We start from the raw sequence: 21,967 nt of genomic DNA on the forward strand, positions 1-21,967 counted from the left end.
TGTTTTGTTAATTTCCTCCACTAAAACCTAGATGCGTCTTATGGTCAGGTGCATCTTATACAGCGAAAAATACGGTACGTGAAGATATAACTTACTGGGTAATGAGTCCAGAATCTCCAGTGGAATGGGATGCATGTAAATTAGGCCAAGGACAGTAAGCCTTGTTCACTGTGATTGCACCTGATGTAAAAGGCATGCACAGTGAAGGGAGGTGTACCATTCTTGGTAAAATGCACATACCATGTGCATGTGCCCAATACCACTGGTGATGAATCACATACCCCTCTCGCAGTAACTGGCATCTTCATTTACTATACTCTTAAGGGATGGGCAGGTTTGAGATCCTAAACCCCTGCTGCAGAAGGATATGCTGGTGGCTTAGGCTACGTTCACACTAGCGTTTAAGTTTTCCGATATTGAGTTCCGTCATAGGGTCTCAATACCGGAAAAAAAAGCTTCAGTTTTGTCCCTATTCATTGTCAATGGGGACAAAACTGAACTGAACAGAACGGAATGTTCCAAAATGCATTCCGTTCCGTTTAGTTGCGTTCCCAGACTGGAGAGCAAACCGCAACATGTTGTAGGTTGCTTTCCGTCCTGGGATGCGGAGCAAGACCGATCCCATCATGACCCCCAATGCAAGTCAATGGGAACTGATCCGTTTTCTCTGACACAATCGAAAACGGATCCGTCCTCCATTGACTTTCCGTCTTGGCAATGTTAAAGATAATACAACTGGATCCGTTCATAATGGATGCAGACGGTTGTGTTATCAGCAACGGAAGTGTTTTTACTGAACCCTGCCGGATCCAGCAAAAACGCTAGTGTGAAAGCACTCCAAAACTGGTCTGTAATGTGTAAGGCTAGCAAAATCTATTTATATATTTCACAGCTAGGTTTACATTTGATTATTATATGTTTTATATGACATGAACACATTTTCATTAAAAGGGGAGAAAAGGAAGACTTGCATGACCATTCGACTACATCAGGTGAGAGGAAGTGTTTGGTCGACAGCTCTCTCAAGTGTATGGCCAGCTTAAGACTAGCTGCTGCCAAAAAGATCCCTCCATTGTAAATTAACCTCTATTAATGGTCTATTCTAAGATTTCTAGATTCTATGAGAGAATTTATCAAGTCTGCCATGCCAGTTTTGTGGCATAAAAAAGTGGCAAGTGATGCCTGCGTGCAACGTTTGGTGCATATTTTGGGGAAATTTGGCCAACCTTGCCACTTTTAGAAGTGGAGTGAAAAGTAGGTCAGGACTTCAGGTGACAACACCTTTAAGTCTCATTTATGATGTGCAACTTTTAAAAAAGTTGCATCTCCACACCAGGCAACCCCGTAGTGTACTTCTACAGACATAGGTGTACAACACATCGCACTTGCACTAAATACATTATTACTGTGAACAATTTCATAAACTTGGCGCATCCTCACAAAGCAAAGAAAGACACCAAAACCACCACAAATAATAAATTCACCCCATATGTGCTTAGAAACCGCAAGCACGAATATTTAGATGGAAAATCTGAATTTAACATGAAACCAGATCCATCCAGTGAATTTATTAACTGGGACAAATAACGAATGCAGACAATCCTTATAGATTGTCAGAAGGACAAAGTGAAAACATCAGGATCTGTTAGCAGTGTACGGCTGGGTTGAGGTTCCAAGGTTTCCTATAAGTATAAAAGGTAAGATAAGTTTCTTTTATTGCCTGGTGAACTAAAAAAAAAAGCCCTTAATGTATATATATATATATATACAAATTATTTCTATAACTGTGCATTTAGTTACAGTAAGTGATAACATCAAATTTGCAGTAAGAATGCCCACCCAATATCGAACTGTAGTGGGTGTCCAATCATATGTTAAGATTAGTGATATATTCGTGGAATAAATAATAGTCTAAGACATAAAACAGGTTTAGGCATCTTATCTGCTGAGTAACCCCATCTCCCGAAGCTTCAAGGCCGATGATCAGTCGAGTTGTTTCTGACCACACTACAATTATTCCATGCTACAGACATCCGCAAAGCAATCATTCGAGGTGCCAAAATACATTGTGCTATAAAAAGTATATGGAAGTGCAATGTGTTCATTGTAGAAACATTATGTCTTTGTGGCTTTTTTTTTGCTTTTCTTCACACTCTATATACAGAAAGGCACGCTTGTTTCCATTCTTAGCCGGTACCATGACTGCTGTAGTCAAAAACGCCTTTTTTGAAGAAAGGTGAGAACTCGCAGATCGTATGCTTGGAAAGGGTCAGGCTGACCTTATCGATATGCAGAGGAGATGTGGGAGACTTCAGCATCACAGAGAAAAAATTTCGGAGGTATTTCTGAGAGGAAACAAAATAACAATGTTAAAATTAAAATCTGAATTACTATAATTTTCGAGAAAAGGACATTTGGAAATGTCTGAGCTAACAGTTGTTTTGTGCCCAAAATGTGCTTCAAGACATAAGGTGAACACTGGCCTTCTAGTTTCTTTTACAAGGTATTTTGGCAATGAATAATTACTGGCTGGTAGACATACTCTTGGGTACATCAGGAACCTATTTTATTGAAATTTGAATAGATGTTCAAGGGTCATTGACATGTTTTAGATGAATATATCATAAAGCTGGGTCAGTAAAATCTGCGTATTCTATTGGCACACAGTAGAACATTTAATAATTTATCATGTAAATCAAATGTAGTGCAAATTCTCTCCCAGTGTATACACTGAAGGCAACACAAGAAGGAAAATTAGTACTCAGAGTCTTCCGTTGTAGGTAGTACTACCTACAACCCTGGTGGCCATGGCATTTATTGAATTTGTGGGTCAAATAATTACATATCTGGAACTATAGGAAAAACAAATCATTATAAACACCGTAACCATCTATTTTATGAAAATAAAAGTGTGGTTAATTATTCATTCAGGATCTATAGATAAGTACTCTACACTGCGCTTAGGGTGCATTCACATCACCGTTTAGCTTTCTGTTCTTCTGATCCGTCAGAAGAAGAGGGAGAGAAAGGCATCAGTTGCCATCCGTTTGAACCATTTGAGTCTAAGATCCATTTTTTTTTTTGTTGGAAACAAAAGTACTGCATGCAGTTTTTTCCCGTGTAAAAAAACAGATCTCAAGACGGAAATGTCTCAAACGGATGACAACTGATGCAACAGTATCCGTTTTTTTACTGGCTCCTGTTTTTTTTTTTTCTCTCTCTTCTTCTGACTGATCAGAAGAACGGAAAGCTAAACACTGATGTGAATGCACCCTAAGGGTACTTTCACACTTGCGTTAAAGTTTTCCAGTATTTTATCCTGATGCATTCTGAATGGAGAGCATTCTGTTCAGTATGCTTTAGGATGTCTTCAGTTCAGTCACTCTTACGGTATTTTCTCCATCCAAAATTCCGGAACACTTCCGGCATTATTTTCCATTGAAATGCATCAATGCCGGATCCGGCACCAAGTGTATCGGCAAAACTGATACAGGTTTCCGGTTTGCGCATGCGCAGGCCTTTAAAAATGTTAAAAAATAAATAAATACCGGATCCGTTTCTTCCGTATTACACCAGAGAGACGGATCCGCATCCAGGTCCGTCTACAAATGCTATCCGTTTGCACACGGATTTCCGGAACTGCCTGCCGGATCTTTACAAGACAAGTGTGAAAGTACCCTTACTTAAATTTAGCAGACAGACCTAATATATTATATAATATCTTGTGAATAAAAACACTCTGGCAATGTTTTTTTTTTTAAGATAGATATTTGCATCAGTGAAGGTTAACGCGGTTTTCTGAGATATTTTTACAGATGACTTATCCTCTGGACAGGTCATCAGTATCCGATCGGTGTGGCACAGACACCTGGGATGCCCAGCACCCCCTCCCATCGCCGATCAGCTGTTTGAGAAGGTACCAGTCGCTCGCAGTAGCACTACCGCCTTCTCTTACCTCACCAATCACAGCAGATTCTGCTAGGCCGTGTGATGTCAAGTTCATTGGTCACTTGGCCTTGGCACAGCTCAGCCTCATTGAAGTGAATGGGGCTGAGCTCCTATACCAAGCACATCCGTTATACAATTGGTGAGTTGAGAGAAGGCCGCTGCGCTACTGCAAACGCTGCTGCCTTCTCAAACAATTGAACGGCGTCGGACCCCCACCAATCATACACTGATGACTTAAAGGATAAGTCATCAGTAAACAAAAATATCTCGGAAACCTTTTTAACATCTAGGTACACCATTTTTACAAAGCCGCAAAAAATGCCATTCATATGATGGATTTTACTTCGCTGTAATAACTGGCATGTTCACCTTTCATGTAATGTGGAAACGTATTCACTTTTATAGCCCATAAAATATTGAAGGGGCTGAGGTTCTGTTTGTCTTCAGAAAGTTGCCCTCTTTAAGTCAAAGCCCACTGTAAATATCCAGACAGGTCCGACTAGTGATGGATCAATCCTTGCAAGCACAAATCAAGACAAGTCAAGTCACCGCTATTCACAAATGACAACAAAGGAATTGAATTTACCACGCAGTTCGGGCCAGCAGTGACAGCTTGTCATCTTTTGGAATGGCCTTGGCAAGCAGCTACTAAAGTGTTTGACATGAATCATCCTTAAAACCCTGTGCCCAGATTAAAAAAAAAGAAAAGCTAGAATGACTGATAAGTATGAATTCTGAAAAGTACAAGAATGACCTGGCCTAGAATTTGTGAGCAGCTAATTACTGAATATGCGGATACCGTTTCTGCAGAGGATACAGCTGCACGTGGGTAAATTCACATTATAGCCTCATTGTACAGTTTAAGTCGAGAAAACTTTCTTCTACTTGAGTTACTGCTTGTCTTAAATCCCAATTTTATTTACAGCTGCTTTGTGATGTCTTGTTAATTTAGGACTCCTAACAGCCTCCTGCTGGTTCAGTGTCTCTGCAGAGCTTGATAGGTGGATTTGCATTCAGTGATGTGTACTCCTTATGCCAGAAACTGCACTAAATCTCTCAAAAATGCAGCAGAAAACCAAACAACTCAGGAAAATGCTATACATTTTGAAAGCAAATATAAATTATATAGCTGGCACTCACACTGTCTGACAACAGAATGCAACATTGTGATGAAGTTGTGTAGTCGCTAGATTGTGAGGATCATGTGTATTAAGTTAGTTGACTCCCCTTGGTCTTGATATACCCCCCTGCTATATAGAGGAGGAATTTTATACTATCGCTTATTCAGATGAGTATAAAAGATTTATTACGTTACAACCTATAATAAAACATCAAAAACATCATAAATGATAATAACCAACAAGTACCTTCTACCCGCAGGCCCCTCGCGGTAATGGGTCTAGTAGGACTATAGATAGTAAATACAAAGGCCTTTTATGGAGAAAGTTGAAAAAACCCATATTAAAAATATGGAGCAGCAGTATAAATAACAGCTGGGTCATTGTAATTGATCCCTAAACCATACGTATGTCTCATTGTGGGATCAGTATAGGGCTGTGATGGTTAACCTCCGGCACTCCAGCTGTGGTGAAACTACGACTCCCAGCATGCTCCATTCATTTCTATGGAGTTCTGCAAACAGCCAAGCAATTGTGCAACTTAGGAGTCGTAGTTTTACCACTGCTGGAGTGCCAGAGGTTAGCCATCACAGGTATAGGGCTTTCAATCATCCATAGAGTATTAATTATACACTGTAGTTGTAGGGAGCAAAGTGGTATATTGTATCTGCGGTTACTCGTGGTTTTCGTTTCTTTCTGAAGACTGATGTTAAGTCGTAGGTTAAAGGGGAAGTAGCGGGGCCGCGTGCTCCTTTTTAGGATGGAGGAGATGCTGCGCTGTCGGATATCTTGTCAGGTAGTGCACTTAAAATATTCAGCTGTGTTTCCCCAATTGGGCTATGCAGGCGTGCGGTGGCCGCACTTGTGGTAGTCAGCTGTATTGCCCAGATTTGGTTATGCAGACATGTGGTAGCCGCACTCACCGTGGCTGATTGTATCTCTTTGGCTGGCTGTGTCTCCCTGCCTCGGCAGTGTTGTGGATGGGGGTCCTTAATACAAGTTTGTGTCCAGACGTGGATATCGCTCACTGCCACTTTTTGTCCCCAGTCCCAATCATCTGTGTTTCTCAGATTGGGTAATGCAGACGTGCAGTAATTCTACTCACCACAGCTGATTGTGTCTCTCTGCCTCGGCAGTGTTGTGGACTGGGGTACGCTGCAGCGTCCTCAATACAAATGTGTGCAGACGCGTTTCGGTGTCCACCTGACAACTTCTTATATTTGACTCATCTTTTTTTTTACTTGTCTTGACGAATAGCCAGCCCCCAGCTAAGCACCCACGTAGTCCTGGTTTCGATACCTGCTAATCTGCTAATCGCTCTACATTTTAATTCAAATTATGAAAGCAGCATTGCTTAAATGGGGTATTCCACTCATAACAAGTTATCCCCTATCCACAGCATAAGGGATAACTATCAGATCTTACTGCTGGGACCCCCGCTGATCATGAGAAGGCACCGTACCCTGGGGAAGCCCCCTGAAATGGACGGAGTGTCTGGTCACAAATGCACGCCTCCGCTCCATTCATATCCATGGGAGCGCTGTGAATAGACAAGTATAGCATCTGTGATAAGTCCCAGCAGTAGAACCCCCACTGATCTGTGACCTACTGTATAATTGGTGCATTCTACTTTTTTACTTCATATTGAGCAAAACTGCGCAGAATGATACTTTATTCTGGCTACCAGTAAACAATAGAAACCTGATGGAACAGAAGTGTAAGTAGAGCCTAAAGGTGGACATGCACATAAGTAAGCAATAGAAACCCGACGGAACAGAAGAGTGAGGAAAGCCTAAGGGTGCATTCACATGACCGTAAATTTGGTCCACAGGCGATCCGCATTTTTTGTAGATAGGATGTGGACCGATTCATTTTAATGAGTCTGCAAAAAATGCAGACAGCACACCGTGTGCTATCTGCATCCATATGTCTGTTTCGTAGCCCCGCAAAAAAGATAGAACATATCCTATTCTTGTCTGTTTGGAGGACAAGGATAGACACTGTTACAATGGATCTGCAAAAAAACTGATGCAACACGAAAGTCACACATATGTAACCCAATTTCTTTTGCGGACCACAAAATACATACGGTTGTGTGAATGCACCCTAAGGGCTCATGCACACAACTATGTATTTTTCGGTCCGCAAAACAGGGATCTGCAAAAAATACGGCTGACGTTCGTATTGCATTTGTTTTTGTTTACAGATCCATTCTAACAACGCCTACCGTTGTCCAAAAAAATGGACAAGTTCTATCTTTTTTGCGGGGCTACGCAACGGGCATACGGACGCGGCCAGAACACTGTGCCGTCTGCATTTTTGCCGGACCCTTTGAAATGAATTGGTGCATATACAATCCGGAAAAAAAAAAGTGGAATGGACATGGAAACAAAATACGTTTGTGTGCATGAGCCCTAAAAGTGATCAAGAAGGACAATTCCAACCAAAACGATCATTCTTAAGGTGAAATTTAACAGTGAACTATTTTTTTAGCTGACCAATGAAAGACCATCATCTTCGGAATAGAAATAGTGTTTGATATTTTCAACTGATAATCAGATGAAAGATCTTTTGTTCAAAGAAAGACCTTTCTCTGAAAGGACGTTTCCAGATCTTTCGTCCATTGCGCAGTTTCATTGAACATATATGGCCAGTTTGAACAACAGTAATGGCCAATATGGACTAAAATGTGTATGAGAACTGTTTGTTCACCAAATGATCGTTTAACTGCTTTTCAACCATCAACCAACTAGTATCTAATGTGAATGGCCACTTCTACTTATAGGATTCTACAAAGATGTAAAATGCATTCAATGTGGAACCAAAATTGTAGTCTCTAAAATGGTTTTAAAAAAGTCACCAACAAGGCATGGTTAAGGACAACTGGAAAATAAAAGCTAGTCTGTAAATGAGACCAACTGTGGGAAAACATCTACAATTTTATGTTGCCCACCCTTGTATACCTGATAAAAAACGATTTTTGTACTGTAGAGAAGCAAACATGATCACAGCACTGCGACTGGTCTTTTGTACAAATAAACTTGTTTATCTCATATAGAGGTGAAACACCACGGCACCATCCTCAGGATACTACTAATTGTGGTCAGCAAAAAGAACATGTGTAATGTATTCGGCCATCCAACATAGTATGAATTACAATTGTGCTAAAAAGCAGGGCTGCACAACAGTTACTGTGTTGCTACACAGTAGAATATAGCTTACATTAAACATACAGTCAGTCACAGTCTAGTGTAAACACTGCAGTAGGTCAGTCACAGTCTAGTGTAAACACTGCAGTAGGTCAGTCACAGTCTAGTGTAAACACTGCAGTAGGTCAGTCACAGTCTAGTGTAAACACTGCAGTAGGTCAGTCACAGTCTAGTGTAAACACTGCAGGAGGTCAGTCACAGTCTAGTGTAAACACTGCAGGAGGTCAGTCACAGTCTAGTGTAAACACTGCAGTAGGTCAGTCACAGTCTAGTGTAAACACTGCAGTAGGTCAGTCACAGTCTAGTGTAAACACTGCAGTAGGTCAGTCACAGTCTAGTGTAAACACTGCAGGAGGTCAGTCACAGTCTAGTGTAAACACTGCAGCAGGTCAGTCACAGTCTAGTGTAAACACTGCAGCAGGTCAGTCACAGTCTAGTGTAAACACTGCAGTAGGTCAGTCACAGTCTAGTGTAAACACTGCAGGAGGTCAGTCACAGTCTAGTGTAAACACTGCAGGAGGTCAGTCACAGTCTAGTGTAAACACTGCAGTAGGTCAGTAACAGTCTAGTGTAAACACTGCAGTAGGTCAGTAACAGTCTAGTGTAAACACTGCAGGAGGTCAGTCACAGTCTAGTGTAAACACTGCAGGAGGTCAGTCACAGTCTAGTGTAAACACTGCAGTAGGTCAGTCACAGTCTAGTGTAAACACTGCAGGAGGTCAGTCACAGTCTAGTGTAAACACTGCAGGAGGTCAGTCACAGTCTAGTGTAAACACTGCAGTAATCAGTCACAGTCTAGTGTAAACACTGCAGGAGGTCAGTCACAGTCTAGTGTAAACACTGCAGGAGGTCAGTCACAGTCTAGTGTAAACACTGCAGCAGGTCAGTCAGTCTAGTGTAAACACTGCAGTAGGTCAGTCACAGTCTAGTGTAAACACTGCAGTAGGTCAGTAACAGTCTAGTGTAAACACTGCAGTAGGTCAGTCACAGTCTAGTGTAAACAATGAAGTTGGTCAGAAAAATCTAGTGTAAACACTGCAGGAGGTCAGCCACAGTCTAGTGTAAACACTGCAGTAAATCAGTCACAGTCTAGTGTAAACACTGAAGTAGGTCAGTAAGTCTAGTGTAAACACTGCAGGTGGTCAGTCACAGTCTAGTGTAAACACTGCAGGTGGTCAGTCACAGTCTAGTGTAAACACTGCAGGTGGTCAGTCACAGTCTAGTGTAAACACTGCAAGAAATCAGTCACAGTCTTGTGTAAACACTGCAGTAGGTCAGTCACAGTCTAGTGTAAACACTGCAGTAAATCAGTCACAGTCTAGTGTAAACACTGCAGTAGGTCAGTCACAGTCTAGTGTAAATACGGCAGTAGGTCAGTCACAGTCTAGTGTAAACACTGCAGTAGGTCAGTCACAGTCTAGTGTAAATACGGCAGTAGGACAGTCACAGTGCATTGTAAACACTGCAGTAGGTCAGCCACAGTCTAGTGTAAACACTGCAGTAGGTCAGTCACAGTCTAGTGTAAACACTGCAGTAGGTCAGTCACAGTCTAGTGTAAACACTGCAGTAGGTCAGCCACAGTCTAGTGTAAACACTGCAGTAGGTCAGTAACAGTCTAGTGTAAACACTGCAGTAGGTCAGCCACAGTCTAGTGTAAACACTGCAGTAGGTCAGCCACAGTCTAGTGTAAACACTGCAGGAGGTCAGTCACAGTCTAGTGTAAACACTGCAGGAGGTCAGTCACAGTCTAGTGTAAACACTGCAGCAGGTCAGTCAGTCTAGTGTAAACACTGCAGTAGGTCAGTCACAGTCTAGTGTAAACACTGCAGTAGGTCAGTAACAGTCTAGTGTAAACACTGCAGTAGGTCAGTCACAGTCTAGTGTAAACAATGAAGTTGGTCAGAAAAATCTAGTGTAAACACTGCAGGAGGTCAGCCACAGTCTAGTGTAAACACTGCAGTAAATCAGTCACAGTCTAGTGTAAACACTGAAGTAGGTCAGTAAGTCTAGTGTAAACACTGCAGGTGGTCAGTCACAGTCTAGTGTAAACACTGCAGGTGGTCAGTCACAGTCTAGTGTAAACACTGCAGGTGGTCAGTCACAGTCTAGTGTAAACACTGCAGTAGGTCAGCCACAGTCTAGTGTAAACACTGCAGTAAATCAGTCACAGTCTAGTGTAAACACTGCAGTAGGTCAGTCACAGTCTAGTGTAAACACTGCAGTAGGTCAGCCACAGTCTAGTGTAAACACTGCAGTAGGTCAGTAACAGTCTAGTGTAAACACTGCAGTAGGTCAGCCACAGTCTAGTGTAAACACTGCAGTAGGTCAGCCACAGTCTAGTGTAAACACTGCAGGAGGTCAGTCACAGTCTAGTGTAAACACTGCAGGAGGTCAGTCACAGTCTAGTGTAAACACTGCAGCAGGTCAGTCAGTCTAGTGTAAACACTGCAGTAGGTCAGTCACAGTCTAGTGTAAACACTGCAGTAGGTCAGTAACAGTCTAGTGTAAACACTGCAGTAGGTCAGTCACAGTCTAGTGTAAACAATGAAGTTGGTCAGAAAAATCTAGTGTAAACACTGCAGGAGGTCAGCCACAGTCTAGTGTAAACACTGCAGTAAATCAGTCACAGTCTAGTGTAAACACTGAAGTAGGTCAGTAAGTCTAGTGTAAACACTGCAGGTGGTCAGTCACAGTCTAGTGTAAACACTGCAGGTGGTCAGTCACAGTCTAGTGTAAACACTGCAGGTGGTCAGTCACAGTCTAGTGTAAACACTGCAGGTGGTCAGTCACAGTCTAGTGTAAACACTGCAGTAGGTCAGCCACAGTCTAGTGTAAACACTGCAGTAAATCAGTCACAGTCTAGTGTAAACACTGAAGTAGGTCAGTAAGTCTAGTGTAAACACTGCAGGTGGTCAGTCACAGTCTAGTGTAAACACTGCAGGTGGTCAGTCACAGTGTAGTGTAAACACTGCAGGTGGTCAGTCACAGTCTAGTGTAAACACTGCAAGAAATCAGTCACAGTCTTGTGTAAACACTGCAGTAGGTCAGTTACAGTCTAGTGTAAACACTGCAGTAAATCAGTCACAGTCTAGTGTAAACACTGCAGTAGGTCAGTCACAGTCTAGTGTAAATACGGCAGTAGGTCAGTCAGTTTAGTGTAAACACTGCAGTAGGTCAGTCACAGTCTAGTGTAAATACGGCAGTAGGACAGTCACAGTGCATTGTAAACACTGCAGTAGGTCAGCCACAGTCTAGTGTAAACACTGCAGTAGGTCAGTCACAGTCTAGTGTAAACACTGCAGTAGGTCAGCCACAGTCTAGTGTAAACACTGCAGTAGGTCAGCCACAGTCTAGTGTAAACACTGCAGTAGGTCAGCCACAGTCTAGTGTAAACACTGCAGTAGGTCAGCCACAGTCTAGTGTAAACACTGCAGTAGGTCAGCCACAGTCTAGTGTAAACACTGCAGTAGGTCAGCCACAGTCTAGTGTAAACACTGCAGTAGGTCAGCCACAGTCTAGTGTAAACACTGCAGTAGGTCAGCCACAGTCTAGTGTAAACACTGCAGTAGGTCAGCCACAGTCTAGTGTAAACACTGCAAGAAATCAGTCACAGTCTTATGTAAACACTGCAGCTGGTCAGTCACAGTCTAGTGTAAACACTGCAGTAGGTTTTTCACAGTCTAGTGTAAACACCGCATAGGTCACAGTCTAGTGTAAATACTGAAGTAGGCCAGTCACAGTCTAATGTAAACACTGCAAGAAATCAGTCACAGTCTAATATAAACACTGCAAGAAATCAGTCACAGTCTAATGTAAACACTGCAAGGAATCAGTCACAGTCTAGTGTAAACACTGCAGCAGGTCAGTCACAGTCCAGTGTAAACACTGCAAGGAATCAGTCACAGTCTAGTGTAAACACTGCAAGGAATCAGTCACAGTCTAGTGTAAACACTGCAAGGAATCAGTCACAGTCTAGTGTAAACACTGCAAGGAATCAGTCACAGTCCAGTGTAAACACTGCAAGGAATCAGTCACAGTCCAGTGTAAACACTGCAAGGAATCAGTCACAGTCTAGTGTAAACACTGCAAAGAATCCGTCATAGTCCAGTGTAAACAATGCAGCAGGTCAGTCACAGTCCAGTGTAAACACTGCAGTAGGTCAGTCAGTCTTGTGTAAACACTGCAGTAGGTCAGTCACTTTGCTGAGTAGCGAAAATGCCAGTCAGCCCACAGTGTAATGTAAACAGTTACGGACAGTTGGACTGTGCTAACTAACCAGTGTCAGTATCGGGTCCGTTACCTCACTGCAGGGTAGCAGATACGCAAGTACTCAGCACAGGCTGAGTACTTGCGTATTCCAAATAGCAGTTCCAAGGTCAGGGCAGCCTGAATAATTCGCACCTAACGCAGGTGTGAAAGTAGCCTTACTCTGAACTTTGTTTTGCCTTTATTGCAAGTGACTTTTGTATAGATCATCTGTTCCTTTACTCTGTCTTTGTTGGACTCTGTACACACTGCTGCAGTTAGCTGTGTTCTGGCTGACTGGTGCAAACACCAGGGTCCTGACTCAGAGACAGTAATATTAGGCTAATTCCTAGTCCTCTATCAGCTGATCCAGAGGATCCACATCCTTTGGTCGTAACAACCAGTTTGGCTTAGGGCTAAACCTAAGGGCGTTGTCCTGGCGGATCCCTGGTATTCACCCTTTAACCCCTGTACAGGGATCTGGACTTCGCCACAAGGAACCAACCAGGCCACAACCTCCTGGAGTAGTCCTGAGACACTAGTACGAAGCACCAAGGACACAGGCAAAAGCGTAGTCTGAACACAGTCAAATACTCAGCACAGGCTAAGTACTTGCGTATTCCAAATAGCAGTTCCAAGGTCAGGGCAGGCTGAATACTAGGGTAATACAGGTCACAGTTCCAAGGTCAGGGCAGGCTGCAAGGAGAGGAATTGGAAGACAAACAAGGTTTGGTACACGGATATCTAGACGAGATCATCTTCACTGGTTACTAGCGAGGAATAACCTCAAAGCTGAGAAGGTGGAACCACAGCCCAGCTAAACAGGGAGACTGATCAGTAACTTAACCAGCACCTGGACAGGGGCAGGGGGAAAGCATTAACACTCTCAGTGCTAAAGGAAAGTTCACAGAGCTCTAATCCTGTCACAAGGGTGTCATGACCTATCGCTGACTCTGTTGTGCCTGGGGTCAGAAGGTCGCAGCGGGTGGCTACTCGCTTGGTTTCAAGAGATCGCTCCATGACCTAGTGGTGGGAATGGATTCCGGTCCAGGTTTTTCTGCTTAGGTTTGTGATCCTTTTTGTCCCATTTAGGAATCTGTAGCTTTTCCTTTCAGCTGTTATCTGTCAGCCACTCCCAGCTACTATATATTCTCCCTTTCTGCTTCCCTTGTTGCCAGATATAGACCTTCCTTCCAGATATTCTATTTTGACCTCTGGTGGAGTTGAAATTGCTGTGGAAGTGTTGGAACTGGTGCTGTTGGATCTCCGGTTCACTCCAGTTGTTGTCTCCCTTCAGGGATTGTGTTTCTGTTGTTTGTCTGTTCCCTGTTGTTACCCTAGTTGTCAGTGGCGAGGACTAGTGCTCCCTAGTCACTACCTAGGGCTTATTTCAGGGTAAGCCAAGGACAAGGCACATGATCAGAGTACGGGTTAGCAGCCAGGGCAGCTAGGTGCCAGTGCTAGGGGGTCACCACTCCTCCCTCTCCCTAGTGAAAGGGTACTTTCCTACCCCTACCCTCTGTGCCGCACGTCCGTTACCTGCCATATCAGACGTGATAAATCCCAATTCATATAGGGAGAGCAGATCGACGTCCGTGCCTAACCGGGACAGCAAGACCGCGGAGGGCACGGACTGCCAGCGTGACAAACAATAATGTTTCGGATGTACATAAGTGGGAGTTTTATATTCGCCATGTTATAATTGTGTAATCCGTCAAACAGTTTTCTATAGAAAAAAGCATGGTTAAAAAAAAAAAACCCTCTAAAGAAAGAGAAAATCAGTTACTCTATGAAATTTATATTCTAAGGGCTCTCTGCAATGCTGCTTGCTTTTGCTCTCGTTGGGTGGAGAATCCGGTTGTTTAGTTATGTGGGCAGTGAAGCACATTGATAGATATGGGAACGTTCAAAAACGATCTAAAAGGTTCAGAAACAATCTAAAGAGGTAGACGAGAAGAGACAGTTGTCAGGCAGGCTGCGTGACCCCCCCTGACACTGCAATTGAGATCATTAGAAGTTTACTGAAGAGGCTGAAATGAGAAGGGAGCCATTCAATCGTTTAGATGTGAGAGGAAAGCAGAGCATGCAGCTACGCTTCAGCCTGCCCGGCATTTAGCTAACTTGTTATTGATTCTTGATTTTAGAGAAGTCACTCGCCAGTGCATTCCGGCCTAATTTAATTTCCCCAAGATACGTGATATGGGACACTACAAAATTCTCAAATACTGAACTCTTTAGTTGGCTTCAAGGATTTTTCTTTTGCTTTATTTTTTCTTAGGCCCTGGTTTCTATAGTGATAATTGACCAACTTAATCTTTGACGTAAGCGAATCGACCGAACAATTATTTCAAAGTTGGTTTAACCACAGAATCTTGTATCCGTATATATAACGTCAGTACTTTATATATGCAGTAGTATAATATTCTGTAGTCTGTCGATGATCTGCAGGCACATGCTTTTATAAAACAGCCTGCTTCTTCTGACAGATCCGCAGAGCAGATATGGGGAACCAGACTCCCCCCACAGACCTGCAGGTTACTGTAGGAGATGTTCACACGTTGTGAAACCACATGCAGGAAATCTGCAACGTTTTACACTACTAGCAAAATAAGAGAGTTATTAGCAAATTTCATTCGCATGCGGCAGAAAACAAAAAATGCTTTCAGATGTTACAAGCTCGGCCAGAGGAAATTATTAAACACTCTCCAAACACTGCATTTTCTTTTCTTCTCTTGACATTTTTTGAAATTGCAGTATGGTCTGGGTGTAAGTAGTGTTTTTTTTTTAACCCCAAAACTTCTCTATATGAAAAAGTCTGAAACAAAACAAAAAAAAAAAAGGAAAAACACACCACTCTCATGGGGTTGTACAAGTTAAAAAAGAAAAGAAAAAAATGTAGCGGCGCAATAAATACATTTAGGGAGGTAGCGGTCATAGATTAGATTTTGATCTATGGATAAACCTCAGTAGGAAGGAGTAGAACTCATTGTTAGGTCACAAGGCCGTTCTGCTTCAGCACATTATTGGGAAAACGGCCTTTTCATAGTATCCTGCTTCAGGATGTCGGCTGCCAACATACTTTTAGTGAAAGGCTCACTGGCGAGTATGTCAATTCTAAAGTTTGGCTACTCCTGATTTACAGGGTCTACACCCCAGCTTGAAAGGTTCCTGGCTCCTGCACTTTAGAGCAAGTTGTCCAACTCATTTAACTAAAGATGCCACTCCTAAGCCGAAGACACAATTACGTGGGCAGATTATTGGGTACGAATGCGTGCTTCTTAATAATTAGCCTGCGCTAAGGTGCCACTGATCAGAGAAAAACAAGCAAAAGGCTCGTTTGTTGGCTGATCTGATCATTTGTGCACCACAAAAAATGTTTTTGTCAGCAGCTCACTGGAAACCAGGATGTGCTACCAACAAACAATAAGGGCTCATGCCCAGGCCGTTGTGCAGCCATTCCGTGCATTAGGGACTGCAATTTGCGGCCCCCAAGGCACGGGCAACATCCGTGCAGCGGCCAGGACGGATTAAGACCGACTCAACTTGAATGGGTCCGTGATCCGTCCTCACAGTAAAAATATAGAACATGTTCTATTATTTTTTTTGGTGCGGAGGCACGGACAGAAATACCACGGAAGCACGGATCGGAAGCCCACAGAAGCACTATGGAGTGCTTCCGTGGTGTTTCTGTCCGTGCCTCCGCACCGGAAAAAAAAATAGAACATGTTCTATATTTTTAGTGTGCGGTCCACATCTGTGTTCACTCGGCCGGCGCCCGTGTATTGCCCCATTTTGCAGTGCGGCCGCGATTTCCCAAGTTTCGCGCATGCGCATTGCGCCGCTGAAACCCGGCTAACAGCGACAGCGCATTACTACAGAACGCACCGTGCATGCGCGAGACTTGGGGAATCGTGGCCGCACTGCAGGCTGTCACTCTCAGGCAAGAGGGGACGGTTAGGGGGTGTGGTCACCTTGACTTGAAGCAAGGAGGCCGCTGCCCCCTTGACTTCACGCTGGCCGGCACTATAGAGCTGATGGAGAATAAATCAGCATTTTTTTAACTTACGCAACATCGGACAACAGGATGAAACATATGATTATTAACAGGCTGCGGGGCTACTATGAGGTACTGCTGGCGGGTGTAGATGCAATTTTGAGGTGACAGGTTCCCTTTAAACATGACTATTAAGAAAAATACTATGTCCTTTCTTAAAAGGGAAGTACAGGCAGAAGTGAAACATTATGTATTGTATCTGGATCCAGGGATTTTGCCTTCTGCTTCAGATGTCAGGTGGCTGTTTAAAGGGACACTACACATAAGTAATACAAACATAGGGGAGGTCTTAAAGGGAGTGTGTCCTCAAAAAATCCACCTGTTTAAATCGTGCTTTTACGTTAAACACATTTTTAAAGAATGTTTGATGATGTTATTTTACATTTTCCATGTCACCATGTATAACAAAAAACATAAAATCCTGCAGTTTTTACACTGGTCACTAGGCCTTATAATAGGCTCCACTTCTTGGTCTGTACAGATCACTTTCCTGCTGTTACCTGCTTCTCTGTCATTCTAGTCCTGCCTGTAATGATATCACCTCCATTTACAATAGGTGACTGCCAACGTTTATCTACTCCTTGCCTATACAATGATCTCTGCACTGGATACAGAGCATGCCTAGAAAACTCTACCATAGATGTCAATAAGGAACCCTCCAGGCCATTGTCTAGGGCCCACGTGTCTGCTGTAAAGCAATTATCTAAATGTTGTTAAGAACAAATCATGCAAGATGGCAGCCCCCATAATCATGTTCAATAATAGACTAAAAAATAATAAAATGTAATCACAAAAAAAAAAAAAATAAAGAGTATAAAAAAGATGTGTTATTATCTGGTGTTAACTAGCAGAAATTTTTAGGGGTGACACATTAACTTTAAAGTCTGGCAGAGATAGGAGGGGGCTAATTTAAGGGGGCAGAGCTTAAGAACAAACCTGAATCCTGTGTTTAATTTTAGGCTCAACGGTTTCACAAGCAGACCTAAAGGGATTTCAGAGACTAGCAACCATACCGTTTAGAGCAGGCATGCTCAACCTGCGGCCCTCCAGCTGTTGCAAAACTACAACTCCCAGCATGCCTGAACGGCCTACAGTTATCATCCTACAGCAGGGCATGGTGGGAGTTGTAGTTTTACAACAGCTGGAGGGCCGCAGGTTGAGCATGCCTGGTTTAGAGGAATGGTGGCACCATTGTGAAATATGAGCATCATTTACGGTACTATGGAAAGAAGACCTAGTATTTGTAATTTTACCAGAAATCCAATTTCACTCATACATGAACTGTATGCATTTCAACTGCATTTTTTATTCTTTTCATGGGGAAATATAAGATAATAGGTGGAACTAAAGGGACCTTTGTCTAATTTCAACCTTACAAAGTACAGCTGGTACTGCTGTCACTGCTGGTGAGTGTCCTCGTATAACTATGGATCTATTACCTCCCATGCATTGTGAACAGGTATTTTTGATAGAAAGAATAGAGAACCCAGGACCCTGATAAAGTCAACAGGGTCATTGGGTAACCTTATGTATTTGTCAGCTGATGGTTCCATCATGGTGGCTTGCTTTTGTAATGAATGTGTGCCATCACGCTAGTATGCCAAGAGTCAAAAGCAGTAAAGGGCGATACACAGACAATTATCGGGTTCAAACTCAACGTTCCCAATAAATGCCTGATCGTGAGCAGAGGTGAGATCTGAATATACAGATGTAGCAGAGTTAACACTCAAACTCTTAACTCAAATTTCTTAACTCATCGTGTTATCTTGAAACAAAAGCCATTGAAAAGCAATTGAAGGTGTTTGCTTAGCGAATTTAGTTTAGATAACACGTCTCATAAAGCATGTGTGCTAACTCTACTACATCTGTACAGTGATCAGCATTGCAACAACAATCTCCTCTGTAGAGGGATCAAGAGATTGCTACATTTTTCATTTGAACATTGACCGATTGGGAGCACCTTTACATACGGCAATTATTGGGAACAAGCGTTTGTACAAACGGTTGTTTCTGACAATCGGCCCTATAATCTATCCGTGTAAAGGGGCCTTTAGGTGACAAGAACTCCCCTCATATGTCTACCCAAGCTGTAGGCCACACCTATTTACCCAGAGTGAGTGATATAGCGCTCTATATTACCTATCACTTCTACTATCCTTACAACACACAATACTTTACATCCCATTATTTAATTACATGTTCTGTAAAACCCTTTATACCCATGGTCAAAACCTTGGACAATTTCTATCACAATGATGTTACCGCTGAAACTATAGAAGATCGCGCATGACTTCAGAAATGCCAAATAATTGAGCTTTCGCGGTGGAAAAAGAAAGCAAACATAGTATATTAAATCACTGCAACAAATGAAATTCCACTACAGGGCTTCTTACTTTATTTTGCTCACAGTGCCCGTGGACATGTAATTAATCTCACCATTCATGTTCTTGAAGCAATTTATGAGAAATGTATTGGTGCCTGCCTGGGAAGTGACACTTTTTTGAGGCAGCGAAAAGCCAGCTCTTACGTCTTATCTTTGTCACATTGCGGTTGGAAGTCAGTTTTGCTATTTTTTTTGTGACTTGTGCGGATTGACAGGTTTTTAACAACAGAGGGTTTCAGGCTTAGTGAAAATACATATATTAATGCCATGCTGTCTACTGTGGGATAAGAACACACGCGTTCTCAGGAAGATGTAAGATGCTTTGCTAAAGAAATAATAGATTCTTTGTACTAATTAATTTGAAAAATGAATAATAAAGGCGCAGAACCTGCTACGTTACAAGTCAGGACAGAAAATGATCATGTTTGACTGCTTCTATTGTAAAGTGAAGATACAATAAAAAAAAAATAAAAAAAAAAAATGGTTTTTCCTTTTCTGACTTTATGAAGATCCTCTCGTAATGTAACCTAAGACTATGTGGGTATATACCACAGTATCATGACGATGTATGGCTACATCCTGCCAGTCACACTGATCCTTCACTAGTAAGGTCACATTGGCAGGACAGAGGGCTCTACTAGTTTTCAGTGCAATATGGGGCATTTGAGCGCAGATGATACGGTTACAGCTGCTGTTGTGTGTACTATGGATTCAACGGCAAATGAGAAAATTCTATGCATATTGCATTTCTCAGTTGTGGGTGCACTACATATGCACAAAAGCAGACCTGGAATTTCTGATGCAGGTTTCAGATTGGTGTGAAAGTCCTAAGGGTGAGTTCCCCCCTCTAGCAGGGGCATACTTCCAATGGTGGCAGACAATGCAGCTGCTATGTGGCCCATCGGAGAAGGGGGCTTGGTAGTGGACAAAAGGTCCCCCCCCTAATTACACTTGTATAGCTGACAGTGCAGAGGAGAAGACTGGATGTGGTGAAAGACCTCTGATGAGGTCATCACTATGTGACCAGTGCAGGAGGCCAGAGATAGCAGTGCATAAGTGAAAAGTGAAGGACCTTTGATGATGTCATTATCATGTGACCAGTGCAGAGAGATGGTAAAAGACCTGTGGGATGTTGATGTGAGGGGATGACGCTCCTATGCTGCGCTTGGAGGAGAGGTAAGTGGTGTTCTGGGATAGCATCCTAGAAACGCTGAGAGTTGTAGTACTGTCCTATTATATCCCTTTCCATATAATTTCAACCAATGCTCTACAACAGGCACCCTTAAACTGCAGCCTTCCCAGCTGTTGTAAAAGTACAACTCCCACAATGCCATGCTGTAGGCTGATACCTGTAGGCTGTTCAGGCATGTTGTGAGTTGTAGTTTTGCAACAGCTGGAGGGCCGCAGTTTGAGGATGCCTGCTCTACAACAACAGTCTGGTAATGCTGGAAGTTGTAGTCTCTTCTCATTCCTCTCTCTCTTTAATGTCTACTGAAAACTGTAATATTAGTCTGGAGATGCTGATAGTTGTAGTTCTCTCCTTTTACACCCCTCTCCCTGTAATGTACATTGATGCCCAATAATAGCAGTGTGGACATGCAGGGGGTTGTAGTTCTCTCCACTTAAAACCCTCACCCAGTATTGACAGCTCTTATACCTTTTCCCTGTAATGTCCACTTATGCCCAATAATAACAACAGCATGGACATGCTGGGAGTTGTTGTTCTTCTCTTTTACCCCTCCATGTATTGATCTCTAATTTCCAATAACAACCTAGTCACGATGAGACTTTTAGTTCTCCTGTCACTATCATGATTTTCTGAATCTGAGGTGTGTTTTAGACTTTGTTCACTTCTGCACTAGGTGTGTATTAGGAGGTTCTGCAGCAGCTGAGGTGTGTATTAGGAGGTTCTGCAGCAGCTGAGGTGTGTATTAGGAGGTTCTGCAGCAGCTGAGGTGTGTATTAGGAGGTTCTGCAGCAGCTGAGGTGTGTATTAGGAGGTTCTGCAGCAGCTGAGGTGTGTATTAGGAGGTTCTGCAGCAGCTGAGGTGTGTATTAGGAGGTTCTGCAGCAGCTGAGGTGTGTATTAGGAGGTTCTGCAGCAGCTGAGGTGTGTATTAGGAGGTTCTGCAGCAGCTGAGGTGTGTATTAGGAGGTTCTGCAGCAGCTGAGGTGTGTATTAGGAGGTTCTGCAGCAGCTGAGGTGTGTATTAGGAGGTTCTGCAGCAGCTGAGGTGAGTATTAGGAGGTTCTGCAGCAGCTGAGGTGTGTATTAGGAGGTTCTGCAGCAGCTGAGGTGTGTATTAGGAGGTTCTGCAGCAGCTGAGGTGTGTATTAGGAGGTTCTGCAGCAGCTGAGGTGTGTATTAGGAGGTTCTGCAGCAGCTGAGGTGTGTATTAGGAGGTTCTGCAGCAGCTGAGGTGTGTATTAGGAGGTTCTGCAGCAGCTAAGGTTTGTATTAGGTTCTGCAGCAGCTGAGGTGTGTATTAGTAGGTCCTGCAGCAGCTGAGGTGTGTATTAGGAGGTTCTGCAGCAGGACATGGGGGCCCTATTCAGATTCTTCCTATTGGGCCCAATGATTTCTATGTAAGTTCCTGCCCTTGAGGATTTGTTCCAGAACTTCAGCTGTGGAATCCACACTACACAACATATAGTATGATGTTAGTGAACAGAGTTTTATCAAACTCCATTCACTCTTAGAAGTAAGAGTCTGCTGCAGAGTTAAGGGATATTGTGGATTTTCAAACCTGCAGCAGACCCCATCTGCGGTGGAAATGCCACAGGTTTGGATTTAATTTACTGGAATGAAATCTATGGCTCAATCATTACCAAAATCTGTAATAAAATCCGCACAAAACATGTGTTTCATTGTGGATTTCGATATGGATTTACCTGTGAAAATTTGCTTAGAGTGACAATGTTATTGGTGCCAACCTTCCATGGTCTTATAGCAGCGGGCAGGAAGAGAGAAGGGAGACGGCACGTGCACAGTCTCCCTTTACAGCTGATC

At 43.0% G+C, this 21,967-nt stretch overlaps 1 protein-coding gene across 1 annotated transcript in view; it reads right to left on the reverse strand.

The window, feature by feature from the left end:
• Positions 1-646: 646 nt before the first annotated feature.
• Positions 647-21,967, reverse strand: part of KIF16B (kinesin family member 16B) — a 327,221-nt gene continuing 305,900 nt past the window's right edge. Inside the window, exon 26 of the mRNA XM_044289350.1 lies at positions 647-2,345. Within this exon, the coding sequence (XP_044145285.1) occupies positions 2,187-2,345 (159 nt within the window). The 3' untranslated portion in view covers positions 647-2,186. The remainder of the gene's footprint in view (positions 2,346-21,967) is intronic.

This window comes from Bufo gargarizans, chromosome 4 (genome assembly GCF_014858855.1).
Source record: "Bufo gargarizans isolate SCDJY-AF-19 chromosome 4, ASM1485885v1, whole genome shotgun sequence".
Taxonomy (NCBI): Eukaryota; Metazoa; Chordata; class Amphibia; order Anura; family Bufonidae; genus Bufo; species Bufo gargarizans.